This window comes from Coregonus clupeaformis, chromosome 8 (genome assembly GCF_020615455.1).
Source record: "Coregonus clupeaformis isolate EN_2021a chromosome 8, ASM2061545v1, whole genome shotgun sequence".
NCBI classification, from domain to species: Eukaryota; Metazoa; Chordata; class Actinopteri; order Salmoniformes; family Salmonidae; genus Coregonus; species Coregonus clupeaformis.
In genome coordinates, this window is record NC_059199.1 from 42,137,601 (window position 1) to 42,162,214 (window position 24,614).

At 43.0% G+C, this 24,614-nt stretch overlaps 1 protein-coding gene across 2 annotated transcripts in view; it reads right to left on the reverse strand.

Moving 5' to 3' along the window:
* Positions 1–24,253, reverse strand: part of LOC121572066 (tubulointerstitial nephritis antigen-like) — an 80,606-nt gene extending 56,353 nt beyond the window's left edge. The window contains exons 1-3 of one of the 2 annotated variants that reach the window (XM_041883943.2): positions 24,096–24,253; positions 19,306–19,611; positions 16,047–16,113 (exon numbers count right to left, since the gene is read on the reverse strand). In XM_041883943.2, the coding sequence (XP_041739877.1) occupies positions 16,047–16,113; positions 19,306–19,609 (371 nt within the window). In that variant the 5' untranslated portion in view covers positions 19,610–19,611; positions 24,096–24,253. Of the gene's footprint in view, positions 1–16,046; positions 16,114–19,305; positions 19,617–24,095 lie in introns of both variants that reach the window. The other variant, XM_041883942.2, reaches the window with a different exon arrangement.
* Between the last annotated feature and the right edge of the window lie 361 nt (positions 24,254–24,614).

Genomic DNA, 24,614 nt, shown 5'->3' on the forward strand with positions numbered 1-24,614 from the left:
AGTGAGACAGAGAGACACCGAGAGAGACAGATAGAGAGAGAGACAGAGAGAGGGACAGAGAGAGACACAGACAGAGAGACACAGACAGAGAGAGACACAGACAGAGAGGGAGACAGAGAGAGAATGTACGCAGATGACCTGGTGCTACTGTCTCCCACTAAGGAGGGGTTACAGCAGCATCTAGATCATCTGCACAAATTCTGTCAGACCTGGGCCCTGTCCGTTAATCTAAAAAAAACGAATATAATGATATTCCAAAAAAGGTCCGGAAATCAGGATGACAAATATAAATTATATTTGGACACAGTTCTATTAGAACACACCAAAAATTACACATATCTAGGACTAAATATCAGCAACACAGGTACAGTGGGGGAAAAAAGTATTTAGTCAGCCACCAATTGTGCAAGTTCTCCCACTTAAAAAGATGAGAGAGGCCTGTATATTTCATCATAGGTACACGTCAACTATGACAGACAAATTGAGAATGTTTTTTCCAGAAAATCATATTGTAGGATTTTTAATGAATTTATTTGCAAATTATGGTGGAAAATGAGTATTTGGTCACCTACAAACAAGCAAGATTTCTGGCTCTCACAGACCTGTAACTTCTTCTTTAAGAGGCTCCTCTGTCCTCCACTCGTTACCTGTATTAATGGCACCTGTTTGAACTTGTTATCAGTATAAAAGACACCTGTCCACAACCTCAAACAGTCACTCCAAACTCCACTATGGCTAAGACCAAAGAGCTGTCAAAGGACACCAGAAACAAAATTGTAGACCTGCACCAGGCCTGGGAAGACTGAATCTGCAATAGGTAAGCAGCTTGGTTTGAAGAAATCAACTGTGGGAGCAATTATTAGGAAATGGAAGACATACAAGACCACTGATAATCTCCCTCGATCTGGGGCTCCACGCAAGATCTCACCCCCGTGGGGTCAAAATGATCACAAGAACGTGTGAGCAAAAATCCCAGAACCACACGGGGGACCTAGTGAATGACCTGCAGAGAGCTGGGACCAAAGTAACAAAGCCTACCATCAGTAACACACTACGCGCAGGGACCTCAAATCCTGCAGTGCCAGACGTTCCCCTGCTAAGCCAGTAATGTCCAGGCCGTCTGAAGTTTGCATTTGGATGATCCAGAAGAGGATTGGGAGAATGTCACATGGTCAGATGAAACCAAAATAGAACTTTTGGTAAAAACTCAACCGTCGTGTTCGGAGGACAAAGAATGCTGAGTTGCAACCAAAGAACACCATACCTACTGTGAAGCATGGGGGGTGGAAACATCATGCTTTGGGGCTGTTTTTTCTGCAAAGGGACCAGGACGACTGATCCGTAAAGGAAAGAATGAATGGGGCCCATGTATTGTGAGATTTTGAGTGAAAACCTCCTTCCATCAGCAAGGGCATTGAAGATGAAACGTGGCTGGGTCTTTCAGCATGACAATGATACCAAACACACCGCCGGCAACAAAGGAGTGGCTCCGTGAAGAAGCATTTCAAGGTCCTGGAGTGGCCTAGCCAGTCTCCAGATCTCAACCCCATAGAAAATCTTTGGAGGGAGTTTAAAGTCTGTGTTGCCCGGCGGACAGCCCCAAAACATCACTGCTCTAGAGGAGATCTGCATGGAGGAATGGGCCAAAATACCAGCAACTGTGTGCTGAAAACCTTGTGAAGACTTGCAGAAAACGTTTGACCTGTGTCATTGCTAACAAAGGGTATATAACAAAGTATTGAGAAACCTTTGTTATTGACCAAATACTTACTCCACCATAATTTGCAAATAAATTCATAAAAAATCCTACAATGTGATTTTTTGGAGAAAAAAAATCTCATTTTGTCTGTCATAGTTGACGTGTACCTATGATGAAAATTACAGGCCTCTCTCATCTTTTTAAGTGGGAGAACTTGCACAATTGGAGACAGAGAGCGAGAGACACAGAGAGAGACAGAGAGCGAGAGACACAGAGAGAGACAGAGAGCGAGAGACACAGAGAGAGACAGAGACAGGGACAAAGAGAGAGACAGAGACAGGGACAAAGAGAGATACAGAGAGAGAGACACAGAGAGACACAGAGAGGTAAAAAGGGCAGAGAGAGACACAGAGAGAGAGAGAGAGACACAGAGAGAGACATGGAGACACAGAGAGAGGCAGAGAGAGACAGAGAGAGACATAGAGAGGCAGAGAGACAGAGAGAGACAGAGAGAGGCAGAGAGAGGGGCAGATAAAGAGCAGGAAGAGAAAAGAAGAAGGGAGCAGAGGGAGGATACAAGAGATACAAAGTTAGAATTGACAGGGGTCAGAACTCAGAACACTGCTTTAGATTCATGGCTAATGGTGCCACATTTTAGGGCTTAATTATAAGAAATGGAAGTGTATTACTGTACTGCACACACTGAAGTTGATTGTTGTAACTTACTGATTATTGTCCACTGTTGTGAAGTAATTACTCTAAATTAACAGAAGGAACAAGGAAGCCAACAGTCAACAGAGAATGTTTGAAGAGTAACAAATAAAGAAGCTATACTGTATACTCCAATTCCCCGGGAGAGACTGAACAAGTGGAACAAGGGATTTGGCAAAGAGAGAGAGAGAGAGAGAGAGAGAGAGAGAGAGAGAAAGAAGAGGAGGAACAAGGGACCTTTTAAGGCTACAGAGCACTGCAAAATATCCATTTTTAGTCAGGAGGAACCAGGGGGGAGTGAATACTAACCAGTCTGATGGACTCGTTAAAACATGACGACATTAAAATGTTTGCGATCCACTGAAGTAGAGCATTCCTTCTGTCTGTGTTGTGCTGTGGGGATGTGTGTGTGCCAAGGACCCCCGGAAACAACTAGTAGCCGGACACACACATAGAGTACAGTACAGTAATAGGCTGTGTGTGCCCCAAATGGCCCGCTATTCCCTATATAGTGCACTACTTTTGGTCAGGGTCCACAGAGTTCTGGTCAAAAGTAGTGCACTATGTAGGGAATAGGGTGCCATTTGGGACACCGCCATAGAATCTGATGAGCCTACTGTACAACATACTGTATGGAAGAGTGTGTGATGTAGCTTTACATTGCCATGGTAACGCCTCTTTAAGCCAACTGTGTATAATATGTTTAGGGCCTGACAGCCATAGTGCAATAGAAGACTTGCTGTAAACATTCATTATAGCTAATGACTCCTAATAGCAATCTATGCATTCATAATGAGTGAAACACTCGCACAGGTGGTTCATATACAGTGCTATCTAAAGGGAAATTATGACTTAACTTCTTATCCTTAGATAATATGAACCCTATCACTGGTCTCTCTCTCACACAGCTCTACCTATAAACCTCAGACTATAACGTCTGCTGTATCTGTGGTCCTATTTTAGGGACTGGAGTAATGCAGTAGAAGATAATAAACACAAAACACGAGATGAGGGCGAAAAGAACAGAAGATAGAAACACGAAAAGACATTCAAAAGACATGCACGCACACAAACACACACACACTGACACACAGTGAAAAGGGCATTGTGCTCTGTGGGGGGTGACCTGAGCACATATGGCGGCACAAAGCCTCTCACACTCTCTGTGTGAAAAAATGTTTTACGTGCCCTAGCCGCCCTCACGATGTGGGGTAAAATGACCCTGGTCACATGGGTAAACAGGGAGGTTGTTTATTGATTGGCTGGGGTATCTTCATTGATTTGTGGGGTATTTCCATGATTGCTAGTCCCCATTGACCCCAGCCAGATCAATAGGAAGATGACCCCAGCCAGATCAATAGGAAGACGACCCCAGCCAGATAAATAGGAAGACGACCCCAGTCAGATCAATCGGAAGACGACCCCAGCCAGATCAATAGGAAGACGACCCCAGCCAGATAAATAGGAAGACGAAGTAGATCAATCGGAAGACGCACCACAGATTAAAGGAAGAGACCAGAGATCAATGGAAGACGACCCCCAGCAGATTAATAGGAAGACGACCCCGATCAGATCAATAGGAAGACGAACACAGATCAATAGGAAGAGACCCAGCAGAAATAGAAGAAAATAGATAAGAAGAACCACAGATAAAGGAAGACGACCCCAATCAGATAATAGGAAGAATAGCAGAATAGGAAGAACCCAGAGATAATAGGAAGACGACCAGAGAAATAGAAGATGACAGCAGATAATTGGAAGAATCCCAGCAGATAATAGGAAGATACCAGTAGATCAATGGAAGAATCCCAATAGATCAATAGGAAGACGACTCCCAGCCAGATAAATAGGAAGAAACCCAGTAGATCAATGGAAGACAAATCTGCAGCCAGATTAATAGGAAGAGAATCAATCAGATCAATAGGAAGACGACCCCAGCCAGATCAATAGGAAGACGACCCCAGCCAGATAAATAGGAAGACGACCCCAGTCAGATCAATCGGAAGACGACCCCAGCCAGATCAATAGTAAGACGACCCCAATCAGATCAATAGGAAGACGACCCCAGCCAGATCAATAGGAAGACAACCCCAGAGCCAAAAGCGTGAGGTGCTACCGAAAGCGTGAGGTGTTGCCACAGACATGGCCTCAACTAGGCAAAGAGTTATCATGAGTTATCACGGCCAACTGCTTAATGACTCAAAGCCTCCACAGCAGATCCTATCACGACCACAAAAGCCTGGGCTTATCAGACAGGAACACTTCTCACACACATGGTGATAGACACAATAAACATGAACAAACATGAACAAACATGAACAAACACACACACAGATATTCACAGACCACAGGAGGCTGGTGAGGGGAGGACGGCTCATAATAATGGCTGAAATGGAGTGGGATCAAACACATGGTTTTACCATTCCACTCATTCCGGTCCAGCCATTACTATGAGCCTGTCCTACCCAATTAAGGTGCCACCAGCCACCTGTGCCACAGACACTTCACACACACACATACACACTTACACATTGAAAAACAAATGGATGCACGGACAAAGCTTTCGCAGATACTCAAGCAGATGTTGAACTGCATTTTAGTAGTGTGGTGTTGGCCATGAGGTAACTGCTGTAATATAGGAGCCTACTGTTTTAAGGATATCAGAATGGTCTGCCAAGGTGAGTAGGAGGAAGAGATAAGGACAGTGGGGGCTGACCAGAGGGGAGAGGGGGGCACACTGAGGGAGAGGGACAAGGAGAGTGTTTGGTTATTTAGGAACAGAAGTGCTGTCCTCCATTCAAAACCCTGTGTGTTACTGGGTTTTTTTTATCGCTTTGGTACTATTTTCACAAGTATGTGGTACGATTTCACAACTCTTAGTACAAAACTCAAAACAGATCATGAAAAAGGCTTTTTTATTTTATTTATTGACTAGGTACAACAAACAAAATCACACAGTAACTTTTTCACCAAACCTAATCAGTGTTTCATCTAGAAATACCTTTCATATAAAGTAATTGCCTTCCACAATGCAATGCTCACAATACTTTTCATATGATTCTCTTTTCATTTGTTGAAATACATTTGACGATCACTTAATCCAACTGCGCTTAATGGTTAATCACTTAACCATTTGGTAAACCTATAGATTTTAAACTGGTTTGTCTACTATATATGGATTTTCAGAACTACAGAAATAAAAAGTGTGTTTGTAAAGTATACTTGAAAAAGAAAAGGAGAGCTGCACATTCTCGGAGCTCAGATGCAATAATTTAATAACCTATTAACCAACGTTTCGACAGACAAGCTGTCTTCATCAGGGTGTTTGTAAAGTATAAACATCTAAATTACATGTATGATACATGATAACCATACATGATGACTACTCATTATTGCTAATTGATTTCACATAGGGGTAACCACAATTGGTCACCATATAAAAGGGGCGGTGTGAACACTTGCAATTTCTTTCAACATGGAGCAGAATAGACAACAAGGGAGAGGAAGAAATCAAAGAGCTCGTGGACAAGGGGCCCGTCAGAGAGGTGGGCATGGGCCCCATCAAAGAGGTCAAAGAGGTGGGCATGGGCCCCGTCAAAGAGGTCAAAGAGGTGGGCATGGGCCCCGTCAAAGAGGTCAAAGAGGTGGGCATGGGCCCCATCAAAGAGGTCAAAGAGGTGGGCATGGGCCCCGTCAAAGAGGTCAAAGAGGTGGGCATGGGCCCCATCAAAGATGTCAAAGAGGTGGGCATGGGCCCCGTCAAAGAGGTCAAAGAGGTGGGCAGGGGCCCCATCAAAGAGGTGGGCATGGGCCCCGACAAAGAGGTGGACATCAGAGAGAGGGAGGCAGACGGCAGGGAACTGTTGTGTCTAATGAACTCCGGGCCATCATCGGTGACCATGTGGTAAACAGAGCCCTTAACATGGCAGAGGCTGCGAGATTAGTTCAACCCAATCTGAAAAAATCAACTGTCAATTCGATCATGAGAACATTTCGCTAAGAAAACCAGCAAGTCTGCAGGATATGCACTATGCTTCACTATTACATTTACAGTAAATGACATATTGTAATGCATGTAAATTCCTTACACTATTCTTACAGTATGATCTATTGACAGTATACCCTGTTCTACCCTCAGAATTGACAGAAGACCCCATGGTGGTGGCCGTGTGCTGACCAACCAGCAGGAGTGGGCAGTGGTGGAAATGGTGAGGGCCAGGAATGATATACGGCTGTCCGAAATAAAGCAGGACATTGAGGAGAACGATGACACCTTTGCCAATGTGGCATCCATCAGCCTACCAACAATCGCCTGCCTTTTGAAGAGGCAGCAGGTATCTATGAAACTCATTGACCTGGTGTCTTTTGAGAGAAACAACGACAGGGTGAAACAACTGAGGGTGGAGTATGTTCAGGTACAGCACTATATACTGTATTACTGTTACTATTAATGCACAGCTACTTCACAATGTCATATTGGAACTATACTGTAAAAATAACTAACCAAAATATATTTTTAGAGGGTAATGGTACTTGATAATGCTGTGAACCATCACAAGTATATCTTTGTTGATGAAGCGGGCTTCAACCTGGCCAAAACTCGGCACCGTGGGTTGAACCTCATTGGCCAATGGGCGACCGTCCAAGTGCCTGGACAACGGGGGGAAACAGCTCCATGTGCACAGTTATCTATGAAGATGGTATAGTAGGACGTAGGCCATTACTTGGATCCTACAACGCTGCACACCTCATTGTGTTTCTCAGTGAAATTGAGCAGGCATGTCAAGGTGAAGGGGTCACCTATGTCATTGTGTAGGACAATGTCAGGTTCCACCATGCAGAAGTGGTTCAGGCATGGTTTCGGGCCCATCCCTGATTTGTGACCCTATACCTGCCCCCATACTGTCCTTTCCTCAACCCTACTGAGGATTTTCTTTCAGCATGGAGGTGGAAGGTGTACTATCGCCATGAGCGTGCCACCCTCCTTCTGGCCATGGATGAGGCATGTGACGACATCAATGCAGACCAATGTCAAGCTTGGATTCACCATGCCAAAAGGTTTTTCCCGCGGTGCATGAACAATGAGGACATTCACTGTGATGTGGATGAGAATTTATGGCCAAATGCTCAAGATGGGCTTGATGCAAATTAATGCGTGCTAGCACTGTAGTGCATAAAATGTGGTGAGTAGTTGACTCAAAGAGAGAGAAAGACAATAGTTGAACAGTTTTGAACAAATTAATTTATTCAAAAATGAAGGAGAAGCGAGAAAGAGAGAACACTAGCTATATTTGGTATTTTTTTCACTTTCACTTACTTAGCTAGTGAATGCAGCTAGCTAGTTTAGCCTACTCAGCATCCCTCTCTGAGCCGGGTGTTTGTGTTAGCTAGCTGGCTATGGCTGTCCAACACTGGAACTCTTCCAAGTCAAGGTAAGCTTTTGGTTTTATTAATTTATTGCCACGAGGCCCGCCGGTGTAACTGCTACTTCATGATTGTAGCGGGTTTACTAATGCGTTAGTTCTAGTAGCTATGTTGACTTGACGTTAGCTAATATGGTGAAAATGATGTAGGCTGTGTGTAACGGTTAGTGGTCATGATATGAAGGTTTGGTTTGGAAAGGTTTTTTCGCCTGGTCAGAGACAGCTGATGTGTTGTCCACTGAAGTCCACAAGCGAAGGGAAATGGTGAGAGGAGGAGAGCCAGGAATGTGAGAAGGAATTATACAACAATCAAAGGGATCATGCCGTTTCTTAAACGGAAGCAAATGGAACAAAACAGGGATAAACATATCTGAATTTGTCCAATAGAAACTCTTGTTTGCAACTGTTTGGCTAATGATTATATGCTAGATTAGCTAGATGCAGACAAGAGTGTGCAAGGAGGTATTGAATGTGTCAATGTCTGTCACCTTGATTACTCAAATTTCTCTCGACCTGTGCACCTACGTTGTAAACCTTCATTCACAGGCTAGGTTGTAGCAACCTCATGATAGGGAAAATTTGATTATCATGTAGCAGCCTAAACCTATCGATGTTACATTGAGCTGGGTGAATTGAATATGAATGACAGTCATCCAATTTGCTGTATTGAAATAAAGCCATGCTCATAAGAAAAATATTTGTCCTCCCTCATCTTAAATGGCACCGACCACCACTGGTAGGAGTGTTAAGGTCAATATGCAAGTATGGGAAATGAGGGGAGAGTAGGGGAGTGTGTGTGTGCGTGTGTGTGTTTTGTGTACAGTCGTGGTGAAAAGTTTTGAGAATGACACAAATATGAATCTTCACAAAGTCTGCTGCCTCAATTTTTATGATGGCAATTTGCATATACTCCAGAATGTTATGAAGAGTGATCAGATGAATTGCAATTAATTGCAAAGTCCCTCTTTGCCATGAAAATGAACTTAATCCCAAAAAAAACATTTCAACTGCATTTCAGCCCTGCCACAAAAGGACCAGCTGACATCATGTCAGTGATTCTCTCATTAACATAGGTGAGAGTGTTGACGAGGACAAGGCTGGAGATCACTCTGTCATGCTGATTGAATTAGAATAACAGACTGGAAGCTTTAAAAGGAGGGTGGTTCTTGAAATCATTGTTCTTCCTCTATTAACCATGGTTACCTGCAAGGAAACACGTGCAGTCATCATTGCTTTGCACAAAAAGGGCTTCACAGGCAAGGATATTGCTGCTAGTAAGATTGCACCTAAATCAACCATTTATCGGATCATCAAGAACTTCAAGGACAGAGGTTCAATTTCTGTGAAGAAGGCATCAGGGCCCAAGAAAGTCCAGCAAGCGCCAGGACCGTCTCCTAAAGTTGATTCAGCTGAGGGATCGGGGCACCACCAGTGCAAGGCTTGCTCAGGAATTGCAGCAGGCAGGTGTGAGTGCATCTGCACGCACAGTGAGACGAAGACTTTTGGAGGATGGCCTGGTGTCAAGAAGGGCAGCGAGGAAATCACTTCTCTCCAGGAAAAACATCAGGGACAGACTGATATTCTGCAAAATATACAGGGATTGGACTGCTGAGGACTGGGGTAAAGTCATTCTGATGAATCCCTTCCGATTGTTTGGGGCATCCGGAAAAAGCTTGTCCGGAGAAGACAAGGTGAGCGCTACCATCAGTCCTGTGTCATGCCAACAGTAAAGCATCCTGAGACCATTCATTTGTGGGGTTGCTTCTCAGCCAAGGGAGTGGGCTCACTCACAATTTTGCTTAAGAACACAGCCATGAATAAAGAATGGTACCAACACATCCTCTGCGGGAAACTTCTCCCAATCATCCAAGAACAGTTTGGTGACGAACAATGCCTTTTCCAGCATGATGGAGCACCTTGCCATAAGGCAAAAGTGATAACTAAGTGGGTCGGGGAACAAAACATCGACATTTTGGGTCCATGGCTAGGAAACTCCCCAGACCTTAATCCCATTGAGAACTTGTGTTCAAGCCTCAAGAGGCGGGTGGACAAACAAAAACCCACAAATTCTGACAAACTCCAAGCATTGATTATGCAAGAATGGGCTGCCATCAGTCAGGATGTGGCCCAGAAGTTAATTGACAGCATGCCAGGGCGGATTGCAGAGGTCTTGAAAAAGAAGGGTCAACACTGCAAATATTGACTCTTTGCATAAACTTAATGTAATTGTCAATAAAAGCATTTGACACTTATGGAACGCTTGTAATTATACTTCAGTATACCATAGTAACATCTGACAAAAATATCTCATAACACTGAAGCAGCGAACTTTGTGAAGACCAATACTTGTGTCATTCTCAAAATGTTTGACCACGACTGTATGTGCATACATGCGTGTGTGCTTTCATGCTTGCGTGTGAGTACATGAATGGTTGTGAGTGTTTATTGCGTGGGACCATTTGTTTGAATTTAACAGTGAAAGGGCAGTTTATACTTAAAGGATACGCCAAGTCGCATTGAAGCTGTTCTGGTGGCTTGTGGTGGCCCAATGCCCTGTTAAGACACTTTATGTTGGTGTTTCCTTTATTTTGGCAGTTACCTGTAGCAGCAAGCTACACGGAGAATGGAACCGCTGGATAAGGGAAACGACTTGAGTCGCGCAAAATGGAATATAACTTTACAGATAAAGTTCGGAATGACACAATTTAAAGCCCTGCATCACTATACTGAGAGCTTTGCCGTTTAAAATGACGTATTTGGGTGTTTTTGGAGCCTTAGTTCATGTTTTTTCAGGGCCCTCATTATACACAATGAGGATGAGGAAGTGATTTGCTGTTTGGGATAAGTTTCTCAATAACAAGTGAAATCACAAAAAAGGCATCTGGACCCTTCTATAACATGCCATTTGCATTAAAAAAATAGATTTGTTTGTAAAAAAAGAAAACTTCTCCTTTAAATGCTGGTCCATGCTGTACTGAAAGCAGGGTCTATTTTTACCATGGCAGTGTTTATTTAACCTCCAAACGTCTCTCTTAAAGGAGAGTTGGACAATGGAAGGAGACATTAGGTTAGACTGGACGTCTATATACTCCCCTTTACTATCTCTGCTCCTATCTGACCCATAGGTCTCCACCACACCCATCCACCACTCCAGGCAGGCTAAAGCAAACGCTCAAAGTATTTGAAAGATTTTGAATAGTATTTGAACCCAGGTGTGCTATGCAGCCTACAGGAGAGTGGTGTCAGTAGGAATATGGCTGGAGTTAGACTGGACCAGAGAAACAGCTACAGGATACTTTGCATGAGTGAAAATAAATATGATATGGATACATGAATGGGGGCAGACGCCACACAGACACTCGCCTTCGCATCGCCAGTACACAAACGCGCATGCACACACACACACACACACACACACACACACACACACACACACACACACACACACACACACACACACACATACACACACATACACACACACACACACACACAGACTAAACCACAGAAGCACACACCCTCTCTGAGAAACAGCCCATGGCGGGGATGTGAGAAACCGTTCTAGCAGATAGGTGAATTCAACCTTCCCTCATCCTGGAAACTGTCCTCACGCCCTCACCCCCTAACCGCTACCCCCTCTGTTCTCTTCGGCTACTGTACATCCCCCAGACAGGAAAACCATCCATACCACACATACACAAGTGATTAGGACTTGAATAGTCCATCTCATAACACAAAAAGCCTAAAGCTATTAGTGAGGGTCTCTCAATGGAATAATTTAGTCCAATTGAAAAGCTACAGGTGAGAAGAACTCAGTGCATAAGTCAAATCAAAGAGTTCGATGTCTATGAGATAGCCTGGCATTGTCTATCTACATATTATTGTGTTAGAAAGAGGTTTCCAGGTGTATTCGTTTACTAGACATGATTTTGTAGATCAAAGTTCCTGCACACTTGGGCAGTTCGAGGAATTTCTGTCCCAATTATCTTTAATTTCAGCGTCTTACTCAGTGGGTGGTGTGGAGACACTGCTGGAAAGGTTGGCACAGACACCAACACCAACACACACACACAGGCAAACACACACACACGCACACAGATCGAGACACAGACACAGACAGACTATATGAAAGATGGGGCCTGGGCCAAATTCACTTTCAACTGTATGTCATGCTGCTATTCAAGAGCCAAATTGACTTCAGTCTTAATCTGTATCACAGACTAAACCTACAGGTATTATGTTATCAATAGAACAGAGTATAGTAGTAGTATAGTATTAGTAGTAGTAGTATAGTGGTAGTATAGTAGTAGTATAGTAGTAGTATAGTAGTAGTATAGTAGTAGTATAGTAGTAGTATAGTAGTAGTATAGTAGTTTAGTAGTATAGTAGTATGGTAGTAGTATGATAGTAGTATAGTAGTAGTAGAGTAGTAGTATAGTAGCAGTATAGTAGTAGTATAGTGGTACTAAAATAGATAAACAAATACTAGAATGAGATATTCCACTAGGTCATATCTACACTCTAGATACGACCTAGTGGAATATCTCATTCTGGTCTTTTTTAGATCTATGTAGAGTGGTTTATCAAAAAGCTAAACTATATTTCTGCTCTGGCAACACAAAACCCTGCATAAGTAATCATAACCAGTGCTGCTATATCATTAGGTTAGAGTAATACACAGCTGAACGGTGATAATCTTATATAAGGTTTATACAGCATTGGGTCTCTAATGCCTATCAAATACATTAGCACTAGTCTGATTGAACATACTCGGCTTGGCCTGTGCAGTATATCAGTTAACTAAATCTTAGCTGGGTTGTTACTGTAGTTTAGCCTGTATTAGTTAACTAAATCCTAGCTGGGATGTTACTGTAGTTTAGCCTGTATTAGTTAACTAAATCCTAGCTGGGATGTTACTGTAGTTTAGCCTGTATTAGTTAACTAAATCCTAGCTGGGATGTTACTGTAGTTTAGCCTGTATTAGTTAACTAAATCCTAGCTGGGATGTTACTGTAGTTTAGCCTGTATTAGTTAACTAAATCCTAGCTGGGATGTTACTGTAGTTTAGCCTGTATTCGTTAACTAAATCCTAGCTGGGATGTTACTGTAGTTTAGCCTGTATTAGTTAACTAAATCCTAGCTGGGATGTTACTGTAGTTTAGCCTGTATTCGTTATCTAAATTCTAGCTGAGATGTTCCTGTTGTTTAGCCTGTATTCGTTAACTAAATCCTAGCTGGGATGTTACTGTAGTTTAGCCTATATTAGTTAACTAAATCCTAGCTGGGTTGTTACTGTAGTTTAGCCTGTATTGTAGTCCCCTGTAGCTCAGTTGGTAGAGCATGGCGCTTGCAACGCCAGGGTTGTGGGTTCGTTTCCCACGGGGGGCCAGTATGAAAATGTATGCACTCACTAACTGTAAGTCGCTCTGGATAAGAGCGTCTGCTAAATGACTAAAATGTAAATGTAAATGTATTAGTTAACTAAACCCTAGCTGGGATGTTACTGTAGTTTAGCCTGTAATAGTTAACTAAACCCTAGCTGGGATGTTACTGTAGTTTAGCCTGTATTAGTTAACTAAATCCCAGCTGGGATGTTACTGTAGTTTAGCCTGTATTAGTTAACTAAATCCCAACTGGGATGTTACTGTAGTTTAGCCTCGTCACATAAACATACAGACTAGCAGATAATCTGTGTCTGAACGTGCATGGTCTGTAGTATGTATTAACCTAGCCCCTGTGGGTTCTGGGTTTGCTCTGCTGTCCCCCTCATTACTGTAACACAGCTGTAAAGAGAGGAGGGAAATATGGAGGAAGGGAGGAGAGGAGGAGAGGACAGTGTTAGGGAAGCTACTCTGAAAAGATAGTTTACCAAGCTACCAATTACTTCACACTGGAAGGAGTTAAGCTTTCAAAATACAGAAATCATCCCCGTATGATGCATTTTGCATAATATGATCAAAACGCAGCATCATATGATACAAAATGCATGATACGGGGAGGATTTCTGTATTTTGAAAGTTACATATCTTGAAAACTTGATTGCTGACTAGCAAAACGGTTTGGGACTATGTCAACAATGGACTAATGAAACAAATACCAGAATATAGTTTTTGGGTGAAAAAAAAGAAAGTAGTTTACTTAACTAAAGTTACTTTGAAAAAGTAGTTCACTACATCCAACCTACTTCGTGAAAAATTATCATATGTAAATCTGAAATGTCATAGACTACAAATTGCAAGACAGATCACTTTGGGGTCATATGTTAAGAGAATGTGTAATTTAGCCTATCAAACACAAAAACTATGTTTCAAGTGAGAGTTAGGCAGGTCTGACGCCGAAAAAGAAAATAAATTCTTGCCTACTTATCTTTTGCAAAAAAAAGTAGTGTGTAGTTCCAGTAGTTAGCTACACCACTACATGGCAAAACAAAGTAATTAACTACTGAAAACACTACCTAGATTTGAATTGAGTTGAACTACCACCAAGCTTCAGCAAAATGTAGTTAAATTGCTAGTTGAACTACATGTAGTTCACTACTCCCCAAAACTGGGAGAGGAGGAACAGATGGAGGAGGAGAGGTGCGAGACACTGGGGATTTGAAGAATGTGTTGTTCCCCTCTAGCCCCTGTAGGGGTAGCCCATCCTACCCCTGTCTCTAGCCCCACAAGACCCACTGTTTCCCAATGTTGCGCAATGTTGCACAATGTTGCCAAATGTTGCCAAATGCTCAGTATTGTATTGTAGTGTGATGTGCTACCATATCTTGCTGTTGCTTTTCTTATGCTGCTTGTTTGATAAGATGCAAGACTCTTTCATTTCATGAAGGAGATAGCTACATTAAACCAAATGAATTGACGGGGGTCACAAAACTCTCCATGGAAAATGTGGGTCTGTCTGTGGTACAACCAGAAAGGTCACGTCATCAAAGTGTTTGAAGGAGTGATCACTGTTTGGACAGAGAGATGTAAAGAAAGGGAGTGAGAGGGGAGAGAGGGGAGTGGTAGAGACAGAGATACAGTGCATTCGGAAAGTATTCAGACCCCTTGACTTTTTCCACATTCGTTATAACCTTATTCTAAAATTGATTAAATCGTTTTTTTTCCTTAGCAATCTACACACAATACCCCATAATGCGAAACCAAAAACAGGTTTTTAGAATTTTTTAAAAATCTATAAAAAATAAAAAACTGAAATATCACATTTACATAAGTATTCAGACCCTTTACTCAGTACTTTGTTGAAGCACCTTTGGCAGCGATAACAGCCTCGAGTCTTCTTGGGTATAATGCTACAAGCATGGCACACCTGTATTTGGGGAGTTTCTCTCATTCCTCTCTGCAGATCCTCTCAAGATCTGTCAGGTTGGATTGGTTGTATGCTTAGGGTTGTTGCCCTGTTGGAAGGTGAACCTTCGTCTCAGTCTGAGGTCCTGAGCGCTCTGGAGCAGGTTTTCATCAAGGATCTCTCTGTACTTTGCTCCGTTCATCTTTGCCTCAATCCTGACTAGTCTCCCAGTCCCTGCCGCTGAAAAACATCCCCACAGCATGATGCTGCCACCACCATGCTTCACCGTAGGGATGGTGCCAGGTTTCCTCCAGACGTGACACTTGGCATTCAGGTCAAAGAGTTCAATCTTAGCTTCATCTGACCAGATAATCTTGTTTCTCATTGTCTGAGAGTCTTTAGGTGCCTTTTGGCAAACTCCAAGCGGGGTGTCATGTGCCTTTTACTGAGGAGTGGCTTCCATCTGGCCACTCTACCATAAAGGCCTGATTGGTGGAGTGCTGCAGAGATGGTTGTCCTTCTGGAAGGTTCTCCCATCTCCACAGAATAACTCTAGAGCTCTGTCAGAGTGACCATTGGGTTCTTGGTCACCTCCCTGACCAAGGCCCTTCTCCCTCGATTGCACAGTTTGACCGGGCAGCCAGCTCTAGGAAGAGTCTTGGTGGTTCCAAACTTCTTCCATTTAAGAATGATGGAGGCCACGGTGTTCTTGGGGACCTTAATGCTGCAGAATTGTTTTGGCACCCTTCCCCAGATCTGTGCCTCGACACAATCCTGTCTCTGAGCTCTACGGACAATTCCTTCGACCTCATGGCTGTGTTTTTGCTCTGACATGCACTGTCAACTGTGGGACCTTATATAGACAGGTGTGTGCCTTTCCAAATCATGTATACAGAGAGAAAAGCAAGGAAGAGGTCAGAGACACGTACCATAAATTGCAGTTGTCTTTGAATGTTTGTCCTGAGAGGAATTTGTGTCCGTTTCTTTCACAGGTGCCTGGAATTAAACAAAAGGAGGAAATTCAATAAGATGTTGCCAGAAGATAGGATCACATGAATGATTACGTTGATCCTGTTGTGGTGGAAGATCTGAGAGGCTGACTCATACAGATTACACACTCTACACTCTACACTCTACACTCTACACTCTACACTCTACACTCTACACTCTACACTCTACACTCTACACCAGGGTTCTTCAATTCTGGTCCTGGAGGGCCGAAACACTTCTGTTTTTTTATTTCTACCTGGTAGTTAATTGCACTCACCTGGTGTCCCAGGTCTGAATTAGCCCCTGATTAGAAGGAGAGGATGAAAAACAGAGGTGTTTCGGCCCTCCAGGACCGGAATTGAAGAACCCTGCTCTACACTCTTCACTCTACACAGGCACACCCACATGAGGGGCACACACGGGCGCGCACACAGGCCAGCGGGAGAGGGAAAGCACCCAAGCAAGTGTGTGTGCCTGTGTGGAGTGTGGAGTGTGGAGTGTAGAGTGTGTAGTGAGAGAGTTAACAGTAACACCCTGGCTGTGAGGTGTGTATTAGTGTGTGGGGTCTGGGGAACCCTGAGCTGTAGTAATCTGCTGTTGGAATGTGCTGTTGGCATGTGCTGTTGGCTTCTGTCCTCTGTTTCCCAGGGCTAACAGGTCCTCATCATGCCTTAACAAGCTTAATTACACACACACACACACACACACACACACACACACACACACACTTAATGAAAACCCTGCCACCTCCACTGGGCTCCAGGGGACAGGGGCGCCACTCTATCTCACACCTCCCACCCCTCAGTGGGCAGAGACAAAACCATACACACCCATGTGGCCTCCAGAGGTGGGGTCAATTTAAATTCCATCTAGACCTCATCAGTATAGGATTGGACATGCCATGGAGTTTGAATCGAAAACGCATAATCCATGTATTATCCTTATTGTCCTTTATTCTAGGTTTTCTCAATATTATTTACTTTCCAATGTCTTTTATTGTCATTTTCAAAGGTTTACAGGGTCATTTCAATGTCCAGTTCAAGTCCTGGACTGACTGGGACAGACATTTACACCATCTCTGGTGACCTCTTCCCTCTACCACTCCTCTGGTGTTAGTAGGAGGAGGATCAGAAGCTGACGCCGTGCTGTTCTGTGCTGTGCCCTGCACGAGACTGTTGTGTGGTTTGCAGCTACTCCTCTCATTACCTCTAAAAGTCTAAGCCGTTGGGGGGGCTAACATAGGGAATTGTTTTAAGATGGTGAAACCATGGATAATTTAGCTATTTGATTTTCAATTTTAGGACCCCTGTAGGTATATAAAAACAATATGAATAACATTGAATAATATTGAATAACACATTCATAAATGGCAAAAAAAAGTAATCAGGAATAAGGTTTTGAAGTGTCTGTCCTATATTCAGGAAATATTGTAGTTTTTTTGGACACGTATTTAACCCCTTATTTTTGTTGGCACAAAACTACCTCCATACTTCCATTGATTTGTATGGGTTACCTTCAGACGAGTCCCATGGGGCTTGTAGGGGTCAAAGAGCAAAATGGAGAACACTAAAATATTGGTTTGTAGCATAAACGGTTTCGGACGCTACAGACAGAAGCTGGCACATCAGCGTTACCAACTTCAGATGAGTCCCGTGGGACTTGTGGGGGTCGTAGAGCAACACCAACCGTTCGGATGCTACAGACGTTTTTGTGAGAAGACCGATTTTCGGGGTGTATCATGGTCTGACAAACACAGCTGTAGCATGGCCAACTTCCACCGCAGTTGCGGAAGCCAGCCGTAAGCGGATGCGGTAGATTGAGAAGCAGCCCATGCTAAAAATAGATATCTCTAGCTTAAACTGATGGATTTTGATGGGGATTTTTTTGTTATGTTACTTACAGTATATTAACGCACGGGTGCATCAATAGACTCTTCTTAACTCCATCACTACTCCATAATGGCTCTGTGGAGTGGGACCTAGTAGGGGTGAACCTAACCCAAACCTAACCCTAACCCTTAACTTGAGCTGACATGCCGGAAACTGTTTGGAGGAAGGGATGCATTTACTGTTTCCAAGAATGATTTGTCTTGATTTGAATGAAATGGTTTTGGAATTCATCCCACAGTTTGTCTGAGCTGCTCTCTGATAAGGTGAGCTGAGAGATAGGAGAGAGCAAGTGAGGTAGAGAGAGTGAGAAATGAAGGTGTCACTCCTTTCCTCTTCCCTCCGCCTCCCACAGGCTAAGGTGTGTGTGTATATATGCTTGCGTGTGTGTGTCCCTCTTTTGTGAAACGCAACCTCCCTGTCATCTAGCAAGCACATACCTATCTCGACCTCGTCCTACTCCCTGTCCCGTTCCCGTCACATATCTCTCCCTCTCTCTGCATAGTGTGCATTTTTTCTCCTGACCTCCATTCATCCATCCCTCCCTCCCCGTCCTCCCCCCTCCCTCTGTCTCAGACTAATAAGAAGACCACTGTTCCTGGTCTATTCTCAGGTAGGGCCGTGCTGCCACTGGAACATTTTACACCTCCACAACGACTAGCAGAGATATGTGTATGTGGAGCATGTTTATACAGTGAAAGCAGAGAAAGTTAACCAGTGAACCCATGTTGCACTAATTATTTTTGACTCATCACATATGCTGCTGCTACTGTCTTTTATCTATCCTGTTGCCTAGTCAGTTTATCCCTACCTATATGTACATATCTACCTCAATTACCTCGTATCCCTGCACATCGACTCGGTACTGGTACCCCATGTACATGTATATAGCCAAGTTATCGTTAGTCATTGTGTATTTATTCTTTGAGTTATTATTTTTGTATTATTTCTCTTTTTTTCTTGCTGCATTTTTGGGAAGGGTCCATAAGCATTTCTCTGTTAGTCTACACCTGTTGTTTACGAAGCATGTATTTTATATTTTACCACAGTGTGCTTATTAAGGTTTCACAGGCCAATGGGACCTCTTACCTAATGTGACTGTGACAACTGAACACATAACTTTACCTGTGCGTAGGATTAGCAGTTGTTAGTTGCCATTCAATTCAGTAGTCCTATAGTAGCAACTCAGTGTGGGACCTGTATAATCTAGCAACTGTACAGGTATGTCACTGTACTGGGCCTTTCTGTCTTAATCCTAAATGGCAGGCCCACACACCCACACCCTCCTCCCCACACACACCCTCTAACTTACCAATGAAAGGGGGTGAGATGCCCAGACAGTGGCCCCAGAAGTCGGGGCAGCAGTCGGAGATGGTTCGGTTACAGAACAGGTCACAGTAACAGATGGTGTCCAGGTAGGGCACCGTACACTGGTCGTCCCGGCCCGGGCAGCAGCCCCCCCTCCGCTCGCAGTACAACCCAAACGGGTCCCTGATTCCCCCAATGTGCAGCGGGCTCATCAGATCCCTCTTGGTCCTCCTGGACATGCCTCTGGCCGCCATACTCTCCACCGCCACCAGGAGGAGCACCACTGCTATGGCCGCTAGAAGCTTCATTACTACCCTGACAGAAGGGACAAAGGAGGACATCTGTTAGGATGCTGTGAAGAGGTCAGAAATTGTTCTGTAGACACTGATAGTGTCTCAGGTCAGACAATTTTCAGAATCCTAATGGATTATTTTGGAATAAGATGACAGGCCTAGTCCTGCTTAGAGATCAACAAGTGGAATATGCAAGCCTAACACAGTAGGAGAATATAGTCTAAATTGAACAGTAACCCCAAAAGTCACACTCAGTCATTTAACAGCTGGAGAGAGTTCTTAGTTAGATGGGAGGAGGAGGAGGAGGAGGAGGAGGAGGAGGAGCTGGAGGAGGAGCTGGAGGAGGAGCAGGTGAAATAGATTAAATAAATACAAATCCTCATCAATCTACACACAATACCCCATAATGACAAAGTGAAAACAGGTTTGTAGAAATTTTAGCAAATGTATAAAATAAAATCAATCATACTTATGTAAATAAGGTATTTCCATTTGAGCACCTGTGGTCAATTCAATTGATTGGACATGATTTGGAACCACCAAGACTCTTCCTAGAGCTGGCCGCCCAGCCAAACTGAGCAATCGGGGAGGTGACCAAGAACCCGATGGTCACTCTGACAGAGCTCAGGAGTTCCCCTGTGGAGATGGGAGAACCTTCCAGAAGGACAACCATCTCTGCAGCACTCCATCAATCAGGCCTTTATGGTAGAGTGGCCAGACAGAAGCCACTCCTCAGTACAAGGCACATGACAGCCCGCTTGGAGCTTGCCGAAAGGCACCTAAAGACTCTCAGACCATGGGAAACAAGATTCTCTGGTCTGATGAAACCAAGATTGAACTCTTTGGCCTGAATGCCAAGCGTCATGTCTGGAGGAAACCTGGCACCATCCCTACAGTGAAGCATGGTGGTGGCAGCATCATGCTGTGGGGATGTTTTTCAGTGGCAGGGACTGGGAGACTAGTCAGGATCGAGGGAAAGATGAACGGAGCAAAGTACAGAGAGATCCTTGATGAAAACCTGTTCCAGAACGCTCAGGACCTGCGATCCCGCAGGTGAAAAAGCCAAATGTGGAGGTCCTGGTCTGGCATGGTGACACGTGGTCTGTGGTTTTTAGTCCGGTTGGACGTACTGCCAAATTCTCTAAAACGACGTTGGAGGCGGCTTATGGTAGAGAAATGAACATTAAATTCTCTTGCAACAGCTCTGGTGGAAATTCCTGAAGTCAGCATGCCAATTGCACACCCTCAAAACTTGAGACATCTGTTGTGTGACAAAACTGCACATTTTAGAGTGGCCTTTTGTTGTCCCCAGCACAAGGTGCACCTGTGTAATGATCATGCTGTTTAATCAGCTTCTTGATATGCCACACATGTCAAGTGGATGGATTATCTTGGCAAAGGAGAAATGCTCAATAACAGGGATAAAAACAAATTTGCTCACAAAATTTGAAAGAAATTAGCTTTTATTTCAGTTCATGAAACCAACACTTTACATGTTGCGTTTATATTTTTATTCTGTTTAATTGGCTACAATAATTACAATAACTTTTCAAGCACCAAATTGAGGAAATGTCTGATTTTCAAGCTAGGCCTATTTCAGTACTTGAATTTCTGAGCTTCAAGTTCAAGTAGTCTACTTCAAGCACCTTAAAATTGCAGGTGTAACATGGAAAACAAAATGTATTTGTCACGTTGTTTCATTACCAGATCATATTGTGAATAAGCCCACTAGGCTATGTCATTTGTTGTTATTATATCCAGAAAATTAATAGGAAGAGCGTTGGGTGTTGCGCAATAGTCTATCCAACCCAATTACAGATAACAGACTCTGTGTCCAATCTGAGGCACAATTACATATGAAAACATGAACTCATTACCTTGATGCTTTCTCTGTTAAATCTAACGAGACACTGCTGTAAATCAAGCAGACAACAACTGATGATCAACCTCAATTCTCTAGGGATATTCGATCCAACATGGATCCAGGCACAACTGTCTTCACCGGTGTAACTCATGAGACACCAAAATATTGTGGACATTCCTGGCGAACACCTTTTTTCCAGCACTTGGGCTGTTGTTGCATTGCATGAGCTATCACATCAGCTGTTCGTCACTTGGCTGTCATTCGGAAAATTCCTTCCTGGATCAGATGATGATGTGTGAAAATACAAAGCATAATTACACAGCTCGACAGTCACCAAATTAGCATCCAACAAGTATTATGCATAATTATTGAGGAACCACCTTAATGACAACACCATCACCAACATCACCAACCACCATCAACTCTCCATCAACACCATCACCAACTACCATCAACACCATCACCAACCACCATCAACACCATCATCAACATCACCAACTACCATCACCAAATCACAGGTCAATTCTATGTACTGTAAATAGACATGTGACCAGAATGACCTTATTAAAGGGCAAATTGTGTCACATTTTCCTTACATGACCTGTTAGAAACATTCACATGCAGGACTACAATATACTGTACATACAATATGCTTCGGAAAGACAATGACCTACTCTCAGTGGTGGAAAAAGTACCCAATTGTCATACTTGAGTAAAAGTGAAGATACCTTAATAGAAAAAGACTCAAGTAAAAGTCAGCAAGTAAAAGTATTTGGTTTTAAATATACTTAAGTATCAAAAGTAAATATAATTGCTGAAATATACTGACGTATCAAAAGTAAAAGTATAAATCATTTCAAATTCCTTATATTAAGCAAACCAGACAGCACAATTGTCTTGTTTTTTGTATTTACGGATAGCCAGGGGCACACTCCAACACTCAGACATAATTTACAAACAAATAATTTGTGTTTAGTTAGTCCGCCAGATCAGATGTAGTAGGGATGACCAGGGATGTTCTCTTGATAAGTGTGTGAATTGGACCATTTTCCTGTCCTGCTAAGCATTCTAAATGTAACGACTTTTGGTCGTCAGGGAAAATGTATGGAGTAAAAAGTACATTATTTTCTTTAGGAATGTAGTAAAGTAAAAGTTGTCAAAAATATAAATAGTAAATTACAGACACCCCAAAAAAGGACTTAAGTAGTACTTTAAAGTATTTTTCCTTAAGTACTTAAGTACACTACTGCCAACTCTGTGAGTTAATGAGAGGCAAAAAATGAAAACCACAAATAGTTTAAAAGAAAACTTCCTCTATGGTGCAAATATCACAAATACTACCCATCATTGATCAAGCCAAGTAAATGTATGTCCTCTGAGATCTTACTTGCTAATCAAACTTTCCTTTGTAGACAGCAGCTATGTCTTGTGTATCTAATCCCTGTGAATATGATATGGTCTGCTGGGTCCAGTCTGGTTCCAGTCTGGTTCCACGGTAGTGCCTCAGACATACAGAATGGCACAGTGCTGCAGTACTTTAGTCAGCTGTAGCCTTGCTGTTGATCCATCCAGCACAGTAAAACAGACAAATGCCCCTCCATATGCAAGCCACCATAGCCTCATTGCACACGGACACTACCAACTTATAGACATTACACCGTTATTATAACCCATAACGACTACAATTCAGAGGGATGCAGTGGCCTAGAACCAAAGTCCGCCAGCTGTTCAACTTCCAGAGTCCATTGCCAGCTGCCTTATACTGTATGGAGTCATGAGGGCAGAACACTGAACAAGCACAACACACCCTAGTTTCATCTCACCTGGGCAGTATCATTCACCTGTACTGAGACAGCCAGACAAACAAACACACACAAGCACGCAAGCACACACACACACACCACCTCTCTCTCTTTTCTCTCTCACCTCTCTTCACATACAGACAAATAGAGTCAGCTGAACTTTGAAACATTACTTCACAACCCAGTAGATAACTCAAGCACTCAAAGTCAGTACCAGTCTAAAAGCATTTCAATTGAGTGAGGTATTTCTAGAGAGTTCTAAGAGTGTGTCATGGAGTCCTTGAGTTCTGTTTACTTTTATTCTCAACTCAAGGATACACTAAAGAAAGCAACCATTTATTTTACAGGTGTCACACAAACCTCCCTTTGTATAAAACAGGAGACACAGTCCAAAGACAAAATGAACAATAATCTTAGTATCTAGAATACATAAGCTGTACACCACACTTTCAGACATTTTTATGTCACTTATGGCACATAGCAAGTCTAATTTCGTAGTTTTATATGTGGGTTAAATCACTGTTGTTATGTCTGTCTGACCAATTCAAACTTTCCTAAGAATCTGATTAGGAAACCTGTACATAACTGAAACTAGTTACAGTAAATGCTTGTTACAATCACATTATAACAAAACTAGCATAGCCAAGGAAATACAACTAGCTTGTAAACATACATTTATTTAGTTGTTTACCATCAAAACTACTTCCAATCTGTTTGCTAATAAAAAACAATAGATTATGACATGAATCCTGCACCTGTCTGACCTGGCTCTAAGAGAGAGAGAATCATGGGTGTTGGGAAAGAAGTATGTGACGTACAATAAAAGGCATCTTACCTTGTATGTGTGTTCTGTGAAAATCTCTCCCTCTTCTTGTTTGTAATCCAATAGAAAAACCCAGTCCTGTGAAAGATTATATTATTTTCTGCTGCTTTCTCAGTAATTCATACACACAGTCTCCCTCACTCTCTCTTCTCATTCACTGCACTGTCAGGCTAAGCCACTGAGTAATATATATATACAGCCACTGAGTAAGAACAAACCACTCCTCCCACCCCCTCTCTCTCTGCCCCCTAGCCTAATTCTCTCTCTCTCTCTCTCTCTCTCTCTCTCTCTCTCTCTCTCTCTCTCTCTCTCTCTCTCTCTCTCTCTCTCTCTCTCTCTCTCTCTCTCTCTCTCTCTCTCTCTCTCTCTCTCTCTCTCTCTCTCTCTCTCTCTCTCTCTCTCTCTCTCTCTCTCTCTCTCTCTCTCTCTCTCTCTCTCTCTCTCTCTCTCTCTCTCTCTCTCTCTCTCTCTCTCTCTCTCTCTCTCTCTCTCTCTCTCTCTCTCTCTCTCTCTCTCTCTCTCTCTCTCTCT